Here is a 21,086-nt window from a genome sequence, read left to right on the forward strand (position 1 = left end):
CTCCGTTTTAGCAACTCTAGACAAACTATGGGCCTCATTTATCAATGAGTGATTCTAATCTTAAATGGTGCTCCAACCAAACAGCTCCTGTAATTTCCTAACACATGACAGTTAGGAGCTGATTGGTTGGAGAACCATTTAAGATTAGTAACTAGTGATAATATGGTAAGAACTTACCCTTGTTTTCTCTATTTCTACGAAGTCCATAGGGTTCCACAGGATACCTTGGGGTATAGGCAGATGACTTCAGACATCAGGCACCACAGAGTTAAAGTTTTCAGCCTCCCAGGATGCACTGGGGTCCCCTTCCTATACCCTGCCCCTGAGCCAAGGCAAACCAGTTACATAACAAGCTATAGGCTGGAGGAGGAGCAGAAAGAGAGAGAAGAAAGTCTGGAACACACAAGAATCACATTCTCACCAGAAGGAGATGGAAACCTATGGACTTCGTAGAAATAGAAATAACAAAGGTAAGTTCTTACCATATCTCATATTTTCTACTTCAGGGTCCATAGGGTATCCACAGGATACCTTGGGGATGTCCCAAAGCAGTATCCTTTAAGGGTGGGGATGCTCCTGTGCTGGAAGGAGAATCCGCCGCCCGAAGGAAGCATCCTGAGAGGCGAAGGTATCGAATGCATAATACCTCACAAAGGTATGGACAGAAGACCACGTGGCTGCCTTGCAAAGCTGAACAGCAGAGGCACCACATCGAGCTGCCCACGAAGGACCCACAGACCTATTGGAATGAGCCCTAACAGAGGATGGAACAGGAAGGCCTTCATGAATAAAAGCCTCAGAAATTGCTATGCGAATCCATCCTGCCAAAGTTTGCTTAGTGGCAGGCCAACCCTTCTTCCGGAAGCCATAGAGGACAAACAAGGAGTCCGACTTCCTAAAAGAATTGGTACGGTCAACATAAATCCTGAGAGCCCACATCACATCCAAGGTGGCCTCATAAAACCGAGAGGTCTGGATAATTAAAGGCCAGCACTATGATTTCCTCGTTAATGTGGAAACTAGATACCACCTTCGGGAGGAAACTAGGGCGAGTGCGAAGCACCGCCATGTCCCTATGAAAAATTAGAAAAGGAGAGCCCTCAATTCTGAAACTCTTCTGGCCGAAGCAATGGCCAGAAGAAATACAGTCTTAGCTGTAAGCCATTTCAAATCCACTGAGCCCAGTGGTTCAAATGGCGGTCCTTGGAGAGCCCTCAGGACCACATCCAGATCCCAAGGAGCCACTGGTGGAACAAAGCTACGCTGAATATGAAGTACACCTTGCAGAAAGGTGCGGACATCAGGAAGAGTAGCAATCCTACGTTGAAACCACACTGACAGGGCAGAAACCTGCACCTTCAGATAAGCAAGGCGAAGACCGTGATCTAAGCCCGCCTGTATGAAAGCCAACACCCTGGATATCCGCAACACCTAAGGAGCATAGCCTCTAGGGTGACACCATTCAAAGAAAGTACGCCATACTCGATGGTAAATCTTGCAGATGCAGGCTTCCGAGCTCTGTGCATGGTGTTAACTACAGAGCTGGAAAAACCCCTGGACCTTAAGAGGGCAGTCTCAACAGCCACGCCGTCAAAGACAGACGAGCCAGGTCTCGGTAATGACAAGCACCTTGAGACAACAGGTTCGGACGTAGAGATAACAGCATCGAAGTGTCTATGGAGAGACTCCGAAGATCTGAGTACCAGTACCGTCTGAGCCACGCTGGAGCTATCAGCAAGAGCGTGCTGCCTTCTTGCTTGAATTTGCAAATCACTCGAGGAAGAAGGGGGAATGGAGGAAAGAGGTACGCAAACTGAGGTCCACCTGACCGACAGCACGTCTACCAGAAGTGCCTCTACGTCTCTTGTTCTTGACCAGGTAGCTTGTTGTTGTGTCATGAGGTCTATCTCTGGAAGGCCCCACTTGTTCACCAGTAGCTGAAACACCTCCTGGTGAAGAGACCATTCTCCTGGATGCACGTCTTGACGGCTGAGAAAGTCTGCCTCCCAGTTGAGGACTCCTGGTATGAACACTGCCGATATGGCAGGGAGATTGCCTTCCGCCCAAGCTAGAATGCGGGACTCCTCCACTCCAGGGCTTGCGGCAGCGAGACCCTACCGCAGGGTCTCATCGCAAGCCCGATGGTCGCTATGGTCTTGACCATCGCGACCATCATCATGGACGCTCGCATAAGCTGTGGGTGGTAACCCACAGCTATGCGAGCGTCCAAAAGGCCGCTCCAAATTTAAATAGGACGGCCCTGATTCAGAGCGAGCGCTCTGGTCAGAGCGTCCGGCTCTGAATCAGGGCCACTGCCCGAAGTTCCAAGGTGTTTTTCTGAAGCGCAGATTCTGCTGGCATCCACATTCCCTGGAAGAAGTGCGGACCCGTCACCGCTGCCCAGCCTCGGAGACTGGTGTCTGTTGTCAGAAAGACCCAGTCCGCAATTCAAAAGGGGCGCCCCCTGTTCAGGTGAGCAGTGTGCAGCCACTAGGCAAGAGACAGACGTACATCCGGGGAAAACGCCATTGTCTGTGTCTTTATCCGATGGGGCAACCCATTCCATCTGGAGAGGATCAACTTCTGCAGAGGTCTGGAGTGAAAGTAGGCGTACTCCACCATGTCGAACATCGACACCATGGATCCCAGTAACCTCATCGCCGAGTGATTAGACACCCGGCAACTCTGCAGGCAACTGCGTACTTTTGCCTGTAATGCAGAGATCTTTTCTTCCATCACAAAGATCCTCTGTTGTTGAGAGTCCAACAGGGCTCCGAGATTGAGCATCCTCTGTGAGGGAGCCAGGGAGGCCAGTTTATCAGCAAGCCGTGAGTCTGCAACACAGAGACTGTCAGTTGCAGATGGCACTGAAGTATCTCTGGAAACCCTGCCAATAACAGGAGGTCGTCCAGATAGGGCAACAAGCGGACCCCCTGCATCCGCAAGTGGGCTGCCATAACTGCCATGACTTTGGTAAACACTCGAGGCGCCGTGGCCAGACCAAAGGGCAGTGCCTGAAACTGGAAATGTTGGTCGACCACTGCAAACCTCAGGAAATGTTGGTGTGCTGAAACAATGGGGATATGCATGTAAGAGTCCTGAATATCTAGCGACACCATAAAATCCCCAGGCTCCATCACTAAAGTGATGGAACGTAGGGTCTCCATCCGGAACTGAGGAACCCTCAAGAATTTGTTGAGGGATTTGAGGTTGAGGATGGGCCGGTAAGGCCCATTGGGTTTCTGTACCAGAAAAAGATTGGAGTAATGCCCCGATCCCCTCTGGGACAACGGAACGGGCACTATAACTCCAGCCTGGAGCAGAGAGTGTAACACCTTGTAGGAATTCCAGGTCCTTGTCTTGATCTGACTGAAGGCCCGTGGTGAAAAACCGTCTGGGAGGCCTGCGCCGGAAGGTGAGGGCGTACTCCCAAGAGACCACTTCTCTTACCCAAGTGTACATGGTTGTTAGACACCAGCACTGGGCGAACTGAAGAAGCCAGCCTCCCATTTTTGGGGTCCCCCAAAGAGAGGCCCGTCCCGTCAGGCGGAAGGCTTATTGTCCGACTTGGGAGTAGGACGTCTTGTACTCCAAGCCTGCTTCTTAGGCTTGGCAGATTTCTTGGCCCCTGTTTCGGAAAGGACTGTACTTTGGACTTACCCTGGGCTCTATAGGGCCGAAAGGATGAAGAACCCGACCTTGATGGAACTGTAGCCGATGGCAGACATGCAGACTTAGCTGTTGCCAGAGTGGCCACAATTTTGTCCAGATCAGGGCCAAACAGGACCTGTCCATTAAAAGGCAAGCATTCAAAACCCTTTTTTAGAATCCGCGTCCGCTTTCCAAGAGTGCAACCATAGGGTGCGGCGAGACGCCACTGCTGCCGAGGAAATTCTAGAAGTGATGAGACCTATATCTAAGGCTGCCTCATTAATGTATGTGGCTGAGTCTCTGAGATAACCCACTAACTCCACCTGCTGGGTGGCTATGGCTCTGACCACCCAGCACACGGCCATAGCCGGTCTGGATGCACCCCCAGCAAGGGTATAAATGGATTTCAGGCATATTTCAACCTTGCGATCCGTAGAATCCTTCAAGTAGAACATGGAGGGCATGGGCAATGTAGCACTCCTTACTAGGCGTGTTACATGAGAAACCACTTGCGGAGGAGTTTCCCTCTTGGAAAAATAATTATCCGCAAAGGGGTATGCAAAGGCCAAAAGTTTTTGACGCTGGTACCGCTTGCCCGGATTTTTCCACGCCTCCTCTAAATGATCCACTAACTGACCAGATAGAGGAAATACAGTGGCATCACCTTTAATATCCTTAAAAGAAGGCGTATTTGGATTTGGCCACGGGGGGATCGTCATTCCTCAATAACCAAGGACGCACGGACTGCCCGTATAAGGCCAGGTATATAGACTTTAGACAGACTCTGCCTCCTTAGTACGGAGGGCCTCCTGGTCTGAAAAGTCAAAAATTTCAGTCATCAGACGACATATCATCCTCATCATACTGAGCCGTCTGAGACACTAAAGGCCGCTTAGGAGGCCGCAATGATGACTCCCCTTGTAAAACGTCCGACAGGTGTTGCACCGTATTGGACAATGAATTCACCCACGCAGGCTCCTGCGAGACCTGGGGGGTGAAAGCGGGAGACACTGGGGTACCATCAACTGCCTGGGGAACCCCTGCATGGGTGACGACACTACAGACTGCTGTGACAACCCCATCTGGGGGAACGCAGACGGCATCGCTAGCTGGCCCACAAGGGTTGTAAGTTCCTTAGCAAAACAACCCCAGGGCGGTTCCTGCACAGGCACAGTGACAGAAATTGGGCGTGATATAAGATAACATGCCCTACATAAACCCTCAGTGTTTCCATCACCCTCCGCTAATGGTACATTACATGTGGCACACTATAGCTGAAGAGAGAAATCACGTTCACTCACAGACATGATGAGTGTAACGGAGTGTATGTGACTCCCCTCACAGATAAATGTTCTTACAGTGAGGCAATGAACACCCTGCAACACCGCACCACAAGGGCTTTAGCAGAGGAAGAACAGGGACAGTAAAATGGCTGACAGTCAGAAGTGAAAGTACAGGCAGCAGCACTAGCAGTAAGTCACATACAATGCCGAAATAAATCCCTGCACTACCAGCACTATGATCAACTACACAGACACAGAGCCGGGTAGAAAACAGTGCTGTATAGACTGACCTTAATCGAAAGAGAGGTATGCGGGGGGACCCGGATCGCGATTCCACCTTATTCAGCATCCAACAGCGTTTGCACACTTGCTAGAAAACGGCCGCCGAGGGGCAGAGAGGAGGGGGGCCCGGGGGAGGAGCACTGACACAGCCCGCCAGACCGCTATGGAGAGGCACTGTGCAGCGGGGGAGGCGCCGGCTGTGAGACAGGGAAGGTGCACTCCCCTGGAATGCAATTAACCCCTGGGACGCTGGAGCTTAATCCGCTCTGCTCAGCCCGCTGTCCCAGGTGGTCTAGTGGAAGCGCAGGTTAATACCTGGCTCCACGTGCAGCCAGTCCCCAGGGAGCCCCTGCCTGGGGACTAAGGACTATGTATCGGCGGGTACCCTCCGCGGGACCCAGCCGCTTACCTGCCCCCTTGAATCCGGCCACTGTCCGGGTAATCCGGGGTCACCGCTAGCTGTGACCCCAGACACCCACCAGCATCCCTGGATCAGTAACGGCGTTCTGGTCCGGCGGGGTGGAGGAGTGACAGCATAGAACGTCAGTACTGACTGTCTATGCAGCTCATCTTGTGCAGCCACAGCTGCCTTGAAGAAGAACTTCAGGGGCCATTACAGCCCCCCTAAATGGTGATCCGACTCAGAGCTGGGCACCTATGAAACTGATTTGCCTTGGCTCGGGGGCGAGGTATAGGAAGGGGACCCCAGTGCATCCTGGGAGGCTGAAAACTTTAACTCTGTGGTGCCCGATTGTCTGACGTCATCCGCCTATACCCCAAGGTATCCTGTGGATACCCTATGGACCCTGAAGTAGAAAACAAGAATATCACTTGGTAAATTGTGAGACGATTTTGGGGGCGGGGCAGGGGGGCGTGACCGTGCGATCGGATCATTATGACCCTGCAGAGATTACCGGGGCCACGATGACGCGATTTAGCGCGAATCGCGTCATCAGCTGCCGGGCAATTATGAAAGGTGGGAGCGGACGCCGGCGGGAATTGCAGGTGGGTAGGGCGGGAGGTGCCGGCCGGGAGACTTGTCCACTCTTCCGGGGGGGTCGGAAGCGACACACAATTTTCAGGAGGCTCCCGACCAAGTATGATGCAATGAAAGGTGCTAGTATGACTGTTAATAATACTCATGAATATATATATATATATAGTTGCCCAGAAGATGGCCAAGTACAATGCTGAATGTAAGAAGGTGAATAGAGAAGATACTATTTAGCTGTGACATATGTCATTTGTTGTTTATTCAGATCTCACTATAAAGTGCAGTTTTATGCAGGTAATTGTTTAGCCCCCAAATGTCACTTTTTACTAAATCATGATTAGGTTGTGTTCAGATACATTAGGCCTTATTCAGGGATAGGAGTAAGAGCAAAAAATAGGAGCAAGGGCAAAAAAAGGTGAAACCATAAAGATTTATAGTGGGTAAGGGGCATTTCCTAGGTTAATTCTAAATTTCAGTGTTAAAACAAGCAGCCAAGTACTTGTTCACAGTGGCGTAAATTCATCCCAACCAACCAAGAAAAAAAAAGTGACAATAAATGTGGTGCATATCTATTTATTAATCTATACACACGCACGCACACAAAAACACTAAAACACCTCTGGAGTGAGAATGATCCTCTGGGACCTTATTAGCTGGTACTGTCCGTTCCACCTGGAGAGAATCAATCTTTGCAGAGGCCTGGAATGAAACTGAGCATACCCCATCATATCTAAGGTAGATACAATTGATATCCAGGCCCTGCATCGCTGATAGAATGGATACCCTTCGCTTGCATAACAGTTTGGGTACTCACAATGATAGGGCCGCAATCTTGTCCTCTGGTAGAAACACCCGAGAATCTACCTGAGAATCCAGAAGTGCTCCCAGATGTATCATCTGCTGTGCTGGAGAAAGAGAGGATTTCTGTCAAATGATGATCCAGCTGTGTTTTTGTAGGCAGGCTATGGTCAGATGAAGATGGTGTTGTAAAACAACTGGAGTTTGTGCCAATATCAGAAGATCATCCAGATATGGTCGTATTCTGATTCCCTGACGCCTGAGATAGGCCGTCATGACTGCCATTATCTTGGTAAATACTCGGGGGGCCGTTGATAGGCCAAAGGGCAGTGCCCGGAAATAATGTTGTAGGACAGCAAAACGTACAAATTGTTGGTGAGATAGCGTAATAGGAACATGCAGATACACATTCTGAATGTCCAAGGAAACCACACAATCCCCAGGCAACATTGCCAAAATAATTGAACGGTAAGTTTCCATACGGAACTTGGGTACATGAATAAACCTGTTGAGGGTTTTTTAATTTAGAATAGAGAAATGAGACCCAGGGCTGGCTCGAGGTAAGTTCGAAAAGTGCGGTCGAACAGGGGCGCCACCCCATAGAGGGTGCACCCCTCCCAACCATGCCGATTTTCGGCGGGATAGTCGCATTTTTCGGCCACTGTCCCGCTATTCCACCCACGAGCTAAAGTGTCCCGCTGGTGCTTCGGGAGGTTGTGCACCCCCATCGCCGCAGCTGCGTGGCGGTGCCGGCCCCGGAGAAGAGGAATGGATGCCGCGCGCATGTGCTCAGCAGTAGCCCAGCTATTGAAGGAGTTCTGGGCGCGCCCCCAGCCCGACGATAAATGGGAGGCATGCCGTACGGGTACGCCCCCAATTAGCGGCACTTAGGGGGCGTGACCTATGGTAATTAGGCCATGCCCACTTTTCGGGCGAGCGCGGCTTAGCCGCCCCGTGCATTACTTAACCGAGCTGCGTTGTTCAACACAGCATCAGTCAATCTGCGTACCATCGGCCGGCTGCAATGACCCATAGGGTCCCACAGCCGGAGTTTAAAGGAAGAGGCCCGGAAATCTCCGTCACCCGATGGAGCTCCTGGCCTCTTCCCTCCCTGCACCCCCTCCCCCAACGACGAGACATGCCTCCATTTCGGGTAACAGAGGCTGTCGCCGCCCCCTCCCCGTCCCCAAACGGCAGCAGACTGTCAATCACTGACAGTCTGCAAGCGGACTTGCAGACTCGTTCTGCACATGCGCAGAATGGGTCTGGCACCTGTGCAGAATCCCAAAAATCAGGACTCTGCGTTCAGCAGTGCTCGCTGAATCAGGTCTGTGAGCGTCTCATATACATCAGGCAGGTAGGAGGAGTGACCCAGACGCACGTAAACCTTTGAAGGGACTGCGTCTGGGTCGGAGCTGCCGGGAGAGCACCTACCTCCCCTAAGCTGCATCAACCGGCCGGGTACGCTGGCATTGTGCCAGCAGAAGTGTCTGCTGCCGATCCCCGGCGTCAGACGATAAGGCCCTGGTGGTCTAGTGAGGACGCGGATGCTCCGAGCCCTGACTGAAGCGGCTTCTGGTGCGTCTCCTATGCCGGAAGCAAGGACTGCCGCGCTCGATAAGCGAGGAATCGCCTTACCAGTCATCTCCATGCATCCGGTTGCAGACCAGGTTCCAGCATCGCTGCTAGCAATCTCAGCCGAGACCCGCCGAAATCACCAGCCCTGTTACGGGTGTTGCGGCCCGGTGGGGGTAGATGGAGTCACAGTACATGCGTTTCAATTCAGACGCTCAGTACTGCCAACCCAAAAACATAAAAAATAAATAAAACATAAAAGCTTAGGACTGCCTGAGCAGTCCCCTGTTACAAAGGTGCGCCTGAATCCTGTCGCACCAAATGAACAACTGAAGGCCCGTGGCTGGGGTATATATGGAGGAGGACCCGAGGAATCCTGGGAGCTGAAAGCTTTAACCGTTTGGTTCCTGAATCTCTCCAACCACATCCCTGTGGATCTCTATGGACAGTGAAGAAGAAAAGGTAAGTGTTTTATTAAATATTTTTACAAAAGAAAGATGATGCTGGGCTGGTCCGACATATGGGGGAAATGAGGCTGCATGGGATAGAAGCACAGCACAACAAGACCACAGGAGGGGGGCAAAAGCCACAATCTTGCCTAGGGCCGGCTCTGTATCTGTGGTACTAATTTTAGGCTATGTTCAGACTATTTTTCACTGCAGCTCATTCAAGAACTCTTAAGCTGGGTACACACTCGAGCAATGTCGTGCATATTGTGCAGTATATCAAACCTGACGATATCTCATGCGGGACCATGCAGTATAATGAAGGACGGAATGAGTGATCGTTCCGTTGCTCAGTACATTGTTCTGACGCGTGCCCAGGATCAGATGTGTCAGCCCGTCGGGTACACATCACTCAGTATGTACCCAGCTTAAGACATTTTGGATACACTTTTCTGCGGTCTAAGGTCAACTATTAAATACAGCTTGTAAAACAGTCAAAAACGAATGCTGGGTACAGCTGACCAACGATAGTTGGTCTTTCCCGTCGGCTGGTGTGTACAACCGATATTGGGGGTATCCAATTAGATGCAATAACCTGTTTTCTCTCGTAAATCCGTGGTCATGTGGTACAATTTTAGGGAGAGAACTTCTGTCCCTATCCTATTACATGTATTTAGAGTATTGTATTTAGAGAAACTTTGTAATTTTTCTCCAGAGAATTATTATTTGATTTTTTTTTTACCCAAAAAAATAAATCTCCGTAGTAAATCACGCAAAAAGGCTAACCAATTACAAGCGAGCGAGAATTTTTTTGGTGTTTGGGCTGCCTTTATCGGCAAATTCTTTTAACCACCTCTGAGCAGGTGATAAGTTGTGCAAAACCCTATTTTTGGCTAAAAATGTCGGGACTTGGTGCAGAACCACTGAGACACCCTTCTTAATAAATAGGCAAAAATTTTATTTTTTTATTAGCTTAATTTGGCCAATTACGACCTGTCATTTTTGGGGTGAAAAAGTGCAGGAAAATGGCTTAAATGATGTGGGACAGGTATATGATAGTGTTGTAGGAGTGGGATAGGTGTATTTAAGATTGCAGGTGGGTGTTAAAGGCGTATTTTGAAGGTTTTTTAAAAGTGGCTTAAAATGACCCAATATATAATTATATCCACTTTTATGCACCCCAAATTTAAATAGAACATATATTTTGCAAGATCTGTATGTGGGAGATATACACAAGAGCAAATGGCGCTAAAAGGGGCTATTCTAGGAATTCCAAACACAATTCTAAAATGTATCAAAATTATTATAGTTACAGAGCTGCATTATGAGGCAATACAAAGCATCAAAACAGACTTTGCAAATATATGTGGGCTACACTCCCAGCCAACCCAGCGGCCTGCTGGCCAAGTAGGGAAGCACACACACTTAGCACTCGGCTGCTCGATATGTCTAACCAGACATCACAACTGGACGAGCATTTAAATTTGCCCACCCAGTTGTAATGTCATTATAAGCGGTTCATGTTGACAGCATAACAGATCAGTCGGATGTCGTTCACAGATATATCGCAGAACTTCCAACATGACCCATTCCATCAGGTACACAATGTTCTGCTCCTGGACTTCCCAGGTAATTTATAATTGCAGCCATCTGTGTTGAGCTAGTTAAATGATCAGAAGGGTGTTTCAACACAGGTGGCTGCAATAATAAATTAAAAGAGAAGTCCAGGAGCAGAACATTGTGTACCTGATGGAAGGGGCCATGTTGGAGGGTCTGATATCGTGTATACACATGAACTGATGCACTGAATGATATATTGCTCGTCGTCTGTAAAGTGTGTACCCAGCAAAAGAAATGCCCTGCACTGCACTAAATCTGAAAAGATGATGCCTTTCTCAGCCAAGAGAAAAACAGAGCATCTATAAAATAAAAGCTATGGCAGAGGTTCCCAAATGCTGTCCTCAAGTCACCTCAACAGCTCAGGTTTTAGAGATATCCATGGTTGAGCACAGGTGGTTAAATCAAATTGACTGAGGTAATAATAAAGTCACCCGTGCTTAACTACGGATATCTCTAAAACCTGAACTGTTGGGGAGTCTTGAGGACCGCGTTTGGGAACCTCTGAGCTTTGGACTGCATGTACTTCTGTACTGTCACCAATATGTTCCATGGAGCAGTGGATAGGACAATTAATTTATTAATTCCTAATTTGATAAAGAAACAAGTTGATTCTTCACCTTCTGTGCATAGATGTAGATTTTTGTAAGAAACAGAGTTGCTCACTGTTTGCTGCATTACATGAAACCAGTGGTTAGAGCTGAGCAGTGTCATATCCCAAAGGGCATTGGAAACAACTCTACCAAGCGCATACAGAAAGAAAAACAGAAAGATAAAAGTGGGGAATTCAATTATTTTCGCTGTCGGCAGTAGTATTGCGCGCCGGTGACAGCTATTCAATTGTTCCTGTCAACAGGCACGATAGTATGATTTATGCTCGTAGCCCCGAGGTGACAAGCAGAAATGTTCGAAAAATCCTTGTTTTGGGCACCGCACTACCTAGGACTGTAGATGGGTTCTATTTGGGTGCGACATGTGCGGAAAAAGCAAACGAACAACTGAATATCCTGCAGTCAGTTTAGATGCGGAATGAGGCATGATCGAGCACGCAAAAACAACTGCATTCCCCCCTAAATGTGTAAAAGCAAAAATATAAAGGTGTTCTCATAAATCTAGCCTCAATACGCCATGCAACATGAGACGTCTAGTGTTAGTGAACCGCCAGGTCCCGTGTAACTCAGCTCGCACAAGAGTCGCAAATCAAGATAATCAGTAAAGTCTTGTGAATTGGTTTATCGCATCCATTTGCAAATAAGATGCACACTTGTACAAGCTGAGTCAGACAGGTCCTGGCGCGCTGAGAAGGGCTGTTTGGTGCGACTGCAATAGTATATGAGGGCACATCGGTATTTATTAATGATACAGGATCTTTTAAAGATGAAAGCAATCATAAAATTGGTAATTAACTTACGACTCTGTTTATATCACACTTGAAGCGTATGGTGGTTGTTCTGTTTCTTAAACCATCTGGACAGCGATCTCCATTTTTATACTGGAGAATGGCAACTTCATTTTCCCACTTTGGACTTGACGCAAGCTCTCCCAAATTTATGGCCTTCGCGCCGTCTATTAGGCAGGCGGCAGCGCCATGTGGACATGAATCTGTCCATGAACAAACAGAAACGTTTTTAAAATGTTAATGGTTTTTCTTAAGACAATGGACATTACAATTTGAAATTGCATTATGCTGTTATGTTCCCACCAATATCTATCTATAAGTAGGCTGTGTGAGACTATGGACAGATGCCCAGTACAGATGGCTTTTCACTGTATGTAATACTGTGCCGTCTTAATTTTGTTTTGTGCTTTTCTTTGCGGATAGAAGTTTAATTGGATTCATATTTTGAAATGCCTTCATTTGCACTTATTTACACCACACACTTGAAATGAACACTACCACCATGTGCTTGTAAATAAAATAATCATTTCAATATTACAGTATAGTACAGAATGTCTGTCTCACTATTATAGTACTGATTATAAGAGTGGTTCATTTGTTATAATATTAGAGCGAAACAAGGTCAGGTAGAAGAAAAGAGAAACCTTGATATAAGGGAGGGAGGGAGGCAAGGGGTAACAAAAGAGGACTTGTATGGTAACTCTGGTAAAGAAAAAAAAAAACAAGTGTGAAGATATAGAACTGCCCAAAATCACAGTGATACAAGTTATAAGCGCATAAGTAGCACCTAAGGGTGTGACTATGCAAAACTGAGGATTCTATCCTGGGTACCAGACCAGCTTTAATGACGGACTTATTTCTGGCAGCAATGGGAGCAGCACCAGCGATATTACTTGTTCAAATGACCTCTCAGTAGCGAGAGAAAACATAAAAACATATGCACATTAATTGTTATATCAAAAAATATGGATTATGGTTAATGTTTTCTTCATCCAGATCTACCAATCACAGGTTTACTAAAAGCAAAGTGTGTACATCGCGTAAAATAAAACAGAATGGATGGTGAAATAAAGTAGTTTAGAAATAATATCCTTACCCTTCTCTGGCACTAGAGGCATACATATATTTATGCGGTACTTTTGATTAGATCCGGAAAAAAGTTGAACTTCCCAGTTTCCACTGTAATTGGATAATGGTGACAGATCATAGGAATTTCCTAGTGTGTCCCTGAAAATTAATATCCAGAAAGAAAAAGGATAAGCATCCGTAAAGGTTAGGTAATTTATAGCTACATCTTACATCTTAAAAACGCCTTAACACTTTGGGCGGAATTCAATTGTTTCGCCCCCCCCACGCACCCGACAGGAGCTATTGAATTGTTGATCCTGTCGGGCGCGATCAGCTGCCGACGCACCATTTCAGCTCGCACCCCCCAAGGGGTGCGAGCTGAAATGGGCGAAAAGTGACCTGTTTGGGCGCCCAAACGGCACTTTGCGCCATTGTGCCCAGCACTTGGGTCGGGAGTAGCCACTTTACGTGGCTAAACCCAACCTCTATGAGCACAATCGGCACAATAACAGGCATCAATTAAATAGCGCCCCGCGACCTCCTGTCACTTTAGACAAGAGATAAGGTGCGCTAAAACAATTGAATACCGCCCTTTGAAGTTGTTTCATATTCAGTGAAAGTATTTGCAAACGTTGTAAAAAGAAAAGTTACTTAATAACGAAAGCTACAAGAATAACACAGTATTATTAAAGAAAAGGCTTGCCAATTCAAATTTGAGTCTATATTACTATTTATGAAATGCTGTAAAAGCGACAAACTGCACACCCTACATTAACAATATAAAAACAGACATTTCAAACTCAAGTGGAAAGCTCTAAATTAAAATATCTGGGCATATACATATATAAATTACTTTACCAACATTTCTAGGATGTGTTTCTGATGGTAACTTATTATAGTACGTTGACTTTTACAGATCTGCTCTCAGGGTGCCTCTTACCATCAGTAACCCACCATTAGTGACCTCTCCTACTGGTTCTTCTTTCCCACTAGAATTACCATGTTGGGAGATTTAGATCTAAAATCACCTGTCGTGCTCCCCCTTCCAAGCAAAATCTAGAAGGGTAGGACCCAGTGTTCGTGGCAGCAGACCTACAGTCTTCATAGCCAGAGCACTTTCATCAGTAACTAAAATGCATGTAACTGTTATGCAGGGTAAAGGAATTGCACATTAAGTATAAGATGGCGGGCAGCATGATAACTTGTTAAGCAGGTCTCAGAAAAGTGTAGGGTGGACATAGGTCTGTAAAGAACAGGACACTGTCACGGTGGCTACAGAGCATTATATGGGGGCATAGCCATGTGATAGACATGAGGCGTTATGCTGGCACAGAGCAATGCACGGTGGGTATGTGCCTGTGGTGTTGATCAGGCTGTAAGGCTGGCAAGGCTGCCATCAGAAATGATGGGGCCCGGTCCTGACAAAATAGGCAGTGTCTCGGATGCCACTTGTTGCTGATCATTTCAGTTTGCACAGTATATTCTGAGAATTATCTCTGATATCCATTTATATTCATATCTATTTATATTCATTTGTATTTATCATCTGCTACATATTTCACACATCTCCACACACATACAATTTTATATATTTGTAGCACTTTTAGCATTTTAGGAACCCACATTATTAACTGACCATTGTTTTAATATATGTTCTACAGATACATACGTATACTTTGTACACTATATCAAGAATAGGAAACACAGGAGAGTAACATAGAATTCATACCACCATGATACTCCATATATTTTTTTATGTATTAATGCTTGTATTTAATAAATGTATGAGTAGAACCCTAATTTTAATACCCTTTCTTATTATTATGTGTTGAACACAGCATAGACATATATCTTATGATATATCTTTATCAGTTCACACCCTCTATCCCTTTACCCGCCCTCTAATTTTCCCGTGTGCGCCCTATAAGATCTACCAAACAATTCAACATTTATCTGAGTGATCAAGAAAGTGATCACATTGATCTGTGTCAGCCACAATAACCCCGTTTTCCCACCAGATAACCGCTCTGCCCATACTGTTTCATCTCCTTCATTAAAATAGCGCAGATTACACATCACTCTCTATATCTTTGCACATGTAGTATATGGTGGGTGTAAGTCTGGTATGCTGAGCGCTGTATACTGTCAGTATGGGACTGAGAGTTTTGAAGTGAGCACGGTTGGTGGGTATTAGAAAAATCTCTTCATCATGGATCGGTTTTAAACAACACATTTTACTGCGGGAGCTATCAATCAGGTTGTATTCTGAATTATACACATAGTACAGTAGGTAAAAACAGTGGCATGGCCTTACTTGAAGGAGCAATCAACAGGTTTGAAGGGACAGGCACGTGGTGTACGCCACTGAAACATGTATGTGCAGTCAGGAGTCTCTTTTAGGAAGACCGGCTGAAATTAAATAATACAAGTAACATTTTTTACAAAGACTGTAACAGCAGAAAATGATCTATATTAAAGTAATTAATGTTTATAGTCAAGTAAAAAGTTGTAGTAATGTATAAAGAGATTCCAAAAATATAATGGCTGTTAATAACAAGCAATGGGCCTATTTCAGAGTTTCACGCTATGCACACAGCAGCTGCACCGGTATACTAATGATGTAGCAGGCGTCCGAGGACAAGAGACTTCTCCTGCCTCCATCGCAGATCCGAGCGCTGCGTCCAAAAATGGATACATCAGATCACCATCGAGACCTTAGGTTATATATTGAGCCACTATTGCAGCAATTCCCAGTTCTGCCAACGTCGGGGTCCAGGAATCAGGAATATGCTCGATTCCCTGATCTAGACCCGAAAATGGTTGAAATCAGGGAGTTGGGGGATTTTTTACGTTAAATTACCCTGTTCCGCCGACGGATTGACGATCATTGATAGTCGATCCGTGGATCGGGTTAGCAGAACTGGGAATCGGGACTTTAGATGTATGGGCCCCTTATATCTACTGAGATTGGCCGCCTCATCTGCGCTGCTGAGGCCAGTAAATTTGTGTCGGAAGACACAGACACTGGCCTTGGCACAGCCAGAAAACAGGGATGACGCTGCCCGGTGGCACACCCTCCCTGCCCCTAAAGGGCCGCAGCCTGTCATTCAGGTTGCAGCTTAGGGGGCACTGCGTGTTATGACGCTGGACTTGTTCTGCAGAATGGGTCCTGTGTATGCACAGAATGAGTTCTGCACTCTACCGAAGTTGTACGCAAGTTTTCGTACAAGTCTGAATCAGGCCCAGTGATTATATGTACATGGGCGGACACTGAAACCCTGGCCACACACTGTGATATTGGGCATTAGATCCTTAGCAGCTATGTTTGTAAAGTTGATTAGAAGATTACCAGGAACAGGCCCTGTGTTACCCTGTAAATTACCTGGCTGCTCAGATGCGGCTGACAGGACATTGATCCTGTTTACTTGACCTGTGTGTGGCTGGCTTAAGACCCGGATACAGACAATAAACATCATATTTTCTGACAGTGGGAAAGTAACAAAACCGATATAAAATTCAGCTTAGTGAGGTAACTGTACCAACCTTTCCTTCCGTCTTGTCACAGTGGAATATTATCAGAGTGGTACGTGTATACTTTTTGTGGCACACTTCTCCTCCAGTATAATTTAACATAATTAGTCCATCTTTATAAATCAGCTTTTGATTCGTCAAACCTAATTAAAAAAAATGAAAATTTAAAAATGTATGAAGCAATACACAGTGTAACATCACTGATATTACTAGGTATAAGAGCAAATACAGTACAATATAAAAACAAGCTACTTTTTGTATTATAATTTTTAATACAGACCATGATTTCCATGCTAGAAGCCTATTAGAAGAAAGATACTATTTTATACATTTCTGTAAAATAATCCAAATGGCTTGGAATGGCTCTTATTAGAAATAACCTACCGTTACTGCTCTACTCGTGCAAGTCAGTCACCACTCACTGACAGTACATGCCTACTGCGCAACACCCTAGTGCCCCCAGCTGTAGGAGAATAGTTGCTGCCACTACCAGACGTTGTCACCAGTACCAGAAGCCACTCTGTGTGGGAGGCATGGGAGGGGGGATCATCCACTGCTGCGCAAACTAACTTCCAGAATCTTGCTCCATAGTCTATAGCTCCACTTTGGCTGCAGGGGCCTCCAATCCCCCTTTGGAAGTAAAGCAGTAAAAACAGCCAGACCCTACTGTACTCTAGCTCCAGGGTTCACACACACATTGGGCGGAATTCAATTCTTTCCAGCCCCTATCGCGCCTGACGGAGCTATTCAATTCTTGCTCCTGTCAAGCACGATGAGCTGCCAGCGCTACATTTCAGCTCGCAGCCCCTGGGGGATGAGAGCTGAAATGTGCGAAAAGTGACATGTTTGGGCGCCCAAACATCACTTTTCGCGATCGCGCCCAGCACTTTGGTCAGGTTTAGCTGCTTTACGCGGCTAAACCTGACCTCTATGGGCGCGATCAGCACGAAAATCTTGAACAATTGCATAGCGGCCCGCGATCTCCTGTCACTTTAGACGGGAGATGCGGGCCGCGAAAACAATTGAATTCCGCCCATTGTGTCTGGCGCTCAATGTGAGAGATTCTAGCACTGCCAGCTCTCATTACACGCACTTTGGAATGGGGAGCAGCAGCCTCCTAACACTGGACCAGTAGGATACGGTTTATTCTTTCACTTTTAAACACAATCTTATTATGAACATTATATATATATATATATATATATATATATTCCATAGACAAAAAACCTTACGGTTTCATATGTCCCATTAAGGCTGCTTAGACATGATCTGAAAATTCACAAAACCTATTGATTTTCTGCCACTCAAACTTCAAGAAGCAATGAAATTACGACTAATGGACGTGTTCCTTGCGCAATACAGATATGGTATGCCATCACACCCTGTGGTTAACTGCAGATTCAGCTCTCACAGAATGAGATTGCTGTCACTCACAAAATGGTGGAGCTGCTAATTTGACGCCGCAGAAGCCCTGGATGTGCAGCGGCCGCGCAAAAGAGCTTACTGGCCACCGCGCTCCAGGTGAAGGTCCTGGTAAATAAAAGATTTAGAAGACTGTCTGTGTGTTTTATTTGAATATTTATTTTGCAGAGGTACTATAGTTGCCAGCAGGCCCTTAATACCCCGCCTGCTGGTACTTGTGGTTCTCCAAGTATATGCCCTTATATTATATATATATTAGGGATGTGCGCCGGACCATTTTTGCCGGATTTGGTTCTTATTCGTCGTCTGGCTTTGGATTTGGATTTGCCAAACTGTGGTGACTGGCTTTTTACAAAAATTGACAAAAAAAGCTAAAATCACATAAATTGGTCTTTTTTTTCTTCCTAGAGTATTATTAACCTCAATAACATTAATTTCCAGTCAATTTAGACCATATCACAGCTTATAATATTGTTTTCAACATTATTGGTCAAAGGTTGCAGTGAGCTGACTGGTTACTAAGCGACAAAGCAGCAGCACAACGACACAGACACCACAGTATAAAGCACATCTATGACACATTGCCTCACAGCAGTGGCAGAAATGAAAAGTAGTGCACCCACCCAGTGGGGTACGGCCAGCAGAATCACAGTACTTGTTTACATAGTGGGCTACGGCCCAAGGAGTCACAGTGCACAATCTTATTCACAGTACACCGCACATAGGACCTGATTCACATTACACCATAAAGTAGTGTCTCTTATTTATGTTACGACACACAGTAGTGCCCCTTTTACACAATGCCCACAGTAGTGCCCCTTTTACACAATGCCCACAGTAGCGGTGTCCCTTACACAATGCCCCCAGCAGTGGTGCCCCCTATGCAGTCCCCTTAGTAGTAGGGTCCCCTATGCAGTGCCCCCAGTAGTATGCCCCCCAGTAGTATGCCCCCCATTAGCATGCCACCCAGTAGTATGCCCCCCATTAGCAGGCCCCCCAGTAGTATGGCCCCCCCAGTAGTATGGCTGCCCCCAGTAGTAGGCTGCCCCCAGTAGTAGGCTGCCCCCAGTAGTAGGCTGCCCCCAGTAGTAGGCTGCCCCCAGTAGTAGGCTGCCCCCAGTAGTAGGCTGCCCCCAGTAGTAGGCTGCCCCCAGTAGTAGGCTGCCCCCAGTAGTAGGCTGCCCCCAGTAGTAGGCTGCCCCAGTAGCAGGACCCCCTCAGTAGTAGGCTGCCCCAGTAGTAGCCCCACAGTAGTATGGCCCCCCCAGTAGTATGGCCCCCCCAGTAGCAGGCCCCTCAGTAGTATGGCCCCCCCAGTAGCAGACCCCCCCCAGTAGTATAGCCCCCCCCCCAATAGCAGGCCCCTCAGTAGTATGGACGCCCAGTAGCAGACCCCCCCCAGTAGTATAGCCCCCCCAGTAGCAGGCCCCTCAGTAGTATGGCCCCCCCAGTAGCAGACCCCCCCCCAGTAGTATAGCCCCCCCCCAATAGCAGGCCCCTCAGTAGTATGGACGCCCAGTAGCAGACCCCCCCCAGTAGTATAGCCCCCCCCAGTAGCAGGCCCCTCAGTAGTATGGACCCCCAGTAGCAGACCCCCCCCAGTAGCAGACCCCCCCCAGTAGCAGACCCCCCCAGTAGTATAGCCCCCCCCAGTAGTATAGCCCCCCCCCAGTAGCGCCCCCAGCCCTAGCACAACTTTCACAAGTAAAAAAAAAAACCAAAAAACTGACCTGATTCCTGATTCCCCGCTCCCGCGCCGTCCGCTCTGCTGAGCCTGTCACACACTGCGGAGGGAGCCGGAAGACGGAGCTCATGTGTGAGCTCCAGCCGGCTCCCTCCGTGCAGCAGCCAATGAGAGTCTGTGTGACTCTCATTGGCTGCTGTGACAAACACACAGCTGCCGCTGGCGGCTGTGTGTTTGTGTCTGTGTAGGGCAGAGCGCTATCACAGCGCTCTGCCCTACACAATAGGAGACCTGATGTCGGATTCTCTAGTGAGAATCCGACATCAGGCGGCCGCCGTTCGGCCCCGAACGGGGATCCGAGTCAGGCGGTGAACACCCGAACAGGGTTCGGGTGGACTCGGATCCCCAATGTTCGGAGCGGTTCGGATTCCACAGAATCCGAACCGCTCATCTCTAATATATATATATATATATATATATATATATATATACACACACACACACACACTTTAAATTGTTTTCAACAAGACATGCTTTTCCAGCAATATGCGAGAACGTTACCTGCAGCATATGCAGGTTGTGGAAAGTTAGGGACCTGTACATTAAGCAGAAACTATAGGAATAAATTTGTGCTTTTTTTCTAATTATTTCTCCTCCAACCATCTGGAGAATTTGTTTATTTACTCTTGTGTTTTGTTTTTCCTTAGAGGAAGATTTTTTTATTAAGGGCTTTATTAAGGGCAGTAAGTATAACATAACAATAAAATTGTTTGGGTTACAAGCCAATATTTCTGACACAGAAAGCAAGTAACTAGCTAATAATCCCACTGGTGTATCTCATATATATACACACATATATATATATATATATATATATATATATATGATTAAAGCTATTTTCAAGCATGAAACACACTTTTTGTGCCCCTTAAACTTTATTAATTACTCGGTTTAGACAAACAATGCTTCCACATGAACAGTTATGTTGGTTCCCCCATGCAGAGGCCGGACATTTATATATTGTGCGCTGCTTGCTCCCCACAGTGTAATAGTAGTATACTGCATTGGAATCTTTATTTCTGCATATGTGATATTTCAATAAAAGTTTCCAGGTTGATACATACCTGCTAGCTTTCCTGTGTTACCCTTCACTTGACAGGATGAGATTGTGCTTCCAGCTGGTGCTTGGGACTCGCACAGAGATCCCGTAATGCTGCCGCAGACCTTGAGCTGGTACGTATAGTCACTATCTAGCACTTCCACAACCTTTTCACCTAGTGGCTTTAGGTCATACACATAGCCAAATTTTGGATCTGTTACTTGGCAGTTGTCACCT

The 21,086-nt window shown here is 46.8% G+C and overlaps 1 protein-coding gene across 3 annotated transcripts in view; it reads right to left on the minus strand.

Moving 5' to 3' along the window:
• Positions 1 to 21,086, minus strand: part of IGF2R (insulin like growth factor 2 receptor) — a 234,364-nt gene that overhangs the window by 37,297 nt on the left and 175,981 nt on the right. For all 3 annotated transcript variants that reach the window (XM_088474371.1, XM_088474372.1, XM_088474370.1), the window contains 5 exons: positions 20,875 to 21,084; positions 16,657 to 16,787; positions 15,428 to 15,522; positions 13,142 to 13,272; positions 12,058 to 12,248 (listed from right to left, as the gene is read on the minus strand). In XM_088474371.1, the coding sequence (XP_088330497.1) occupies positions 12,058 to 12,248; positions 13,142 to 13,272; positions 15,428 to 15,522; positions 16,657 to 16,787; positions 20,875 to 21,084 (758 nt within the window). The remainder of the gene's footprint in view (positions 1 to 12,057; positions 12,249 to 13,141; positions 13,273 to 15,427; positions 15,523 to 16,656; positions 16,788 to 20,874; positions 21,085 to 21,086) is intronic.

This window comes from Taudactylus pleione, unplaced genomic scaffold (genome assembly GCF_031769625.1).
Source record: "Taudactylus pleione unplaced genomic scaffold, aTauple2 ptg000154l, whole genome shotgun sequence".
In the NCBI taxonomy this organism is placed as follows: Eukaryota; Metazoa; Chordata; class Amphibia; order Anura; family Myobatrachidae; genus Taudactylus; species Taudactylus pleione.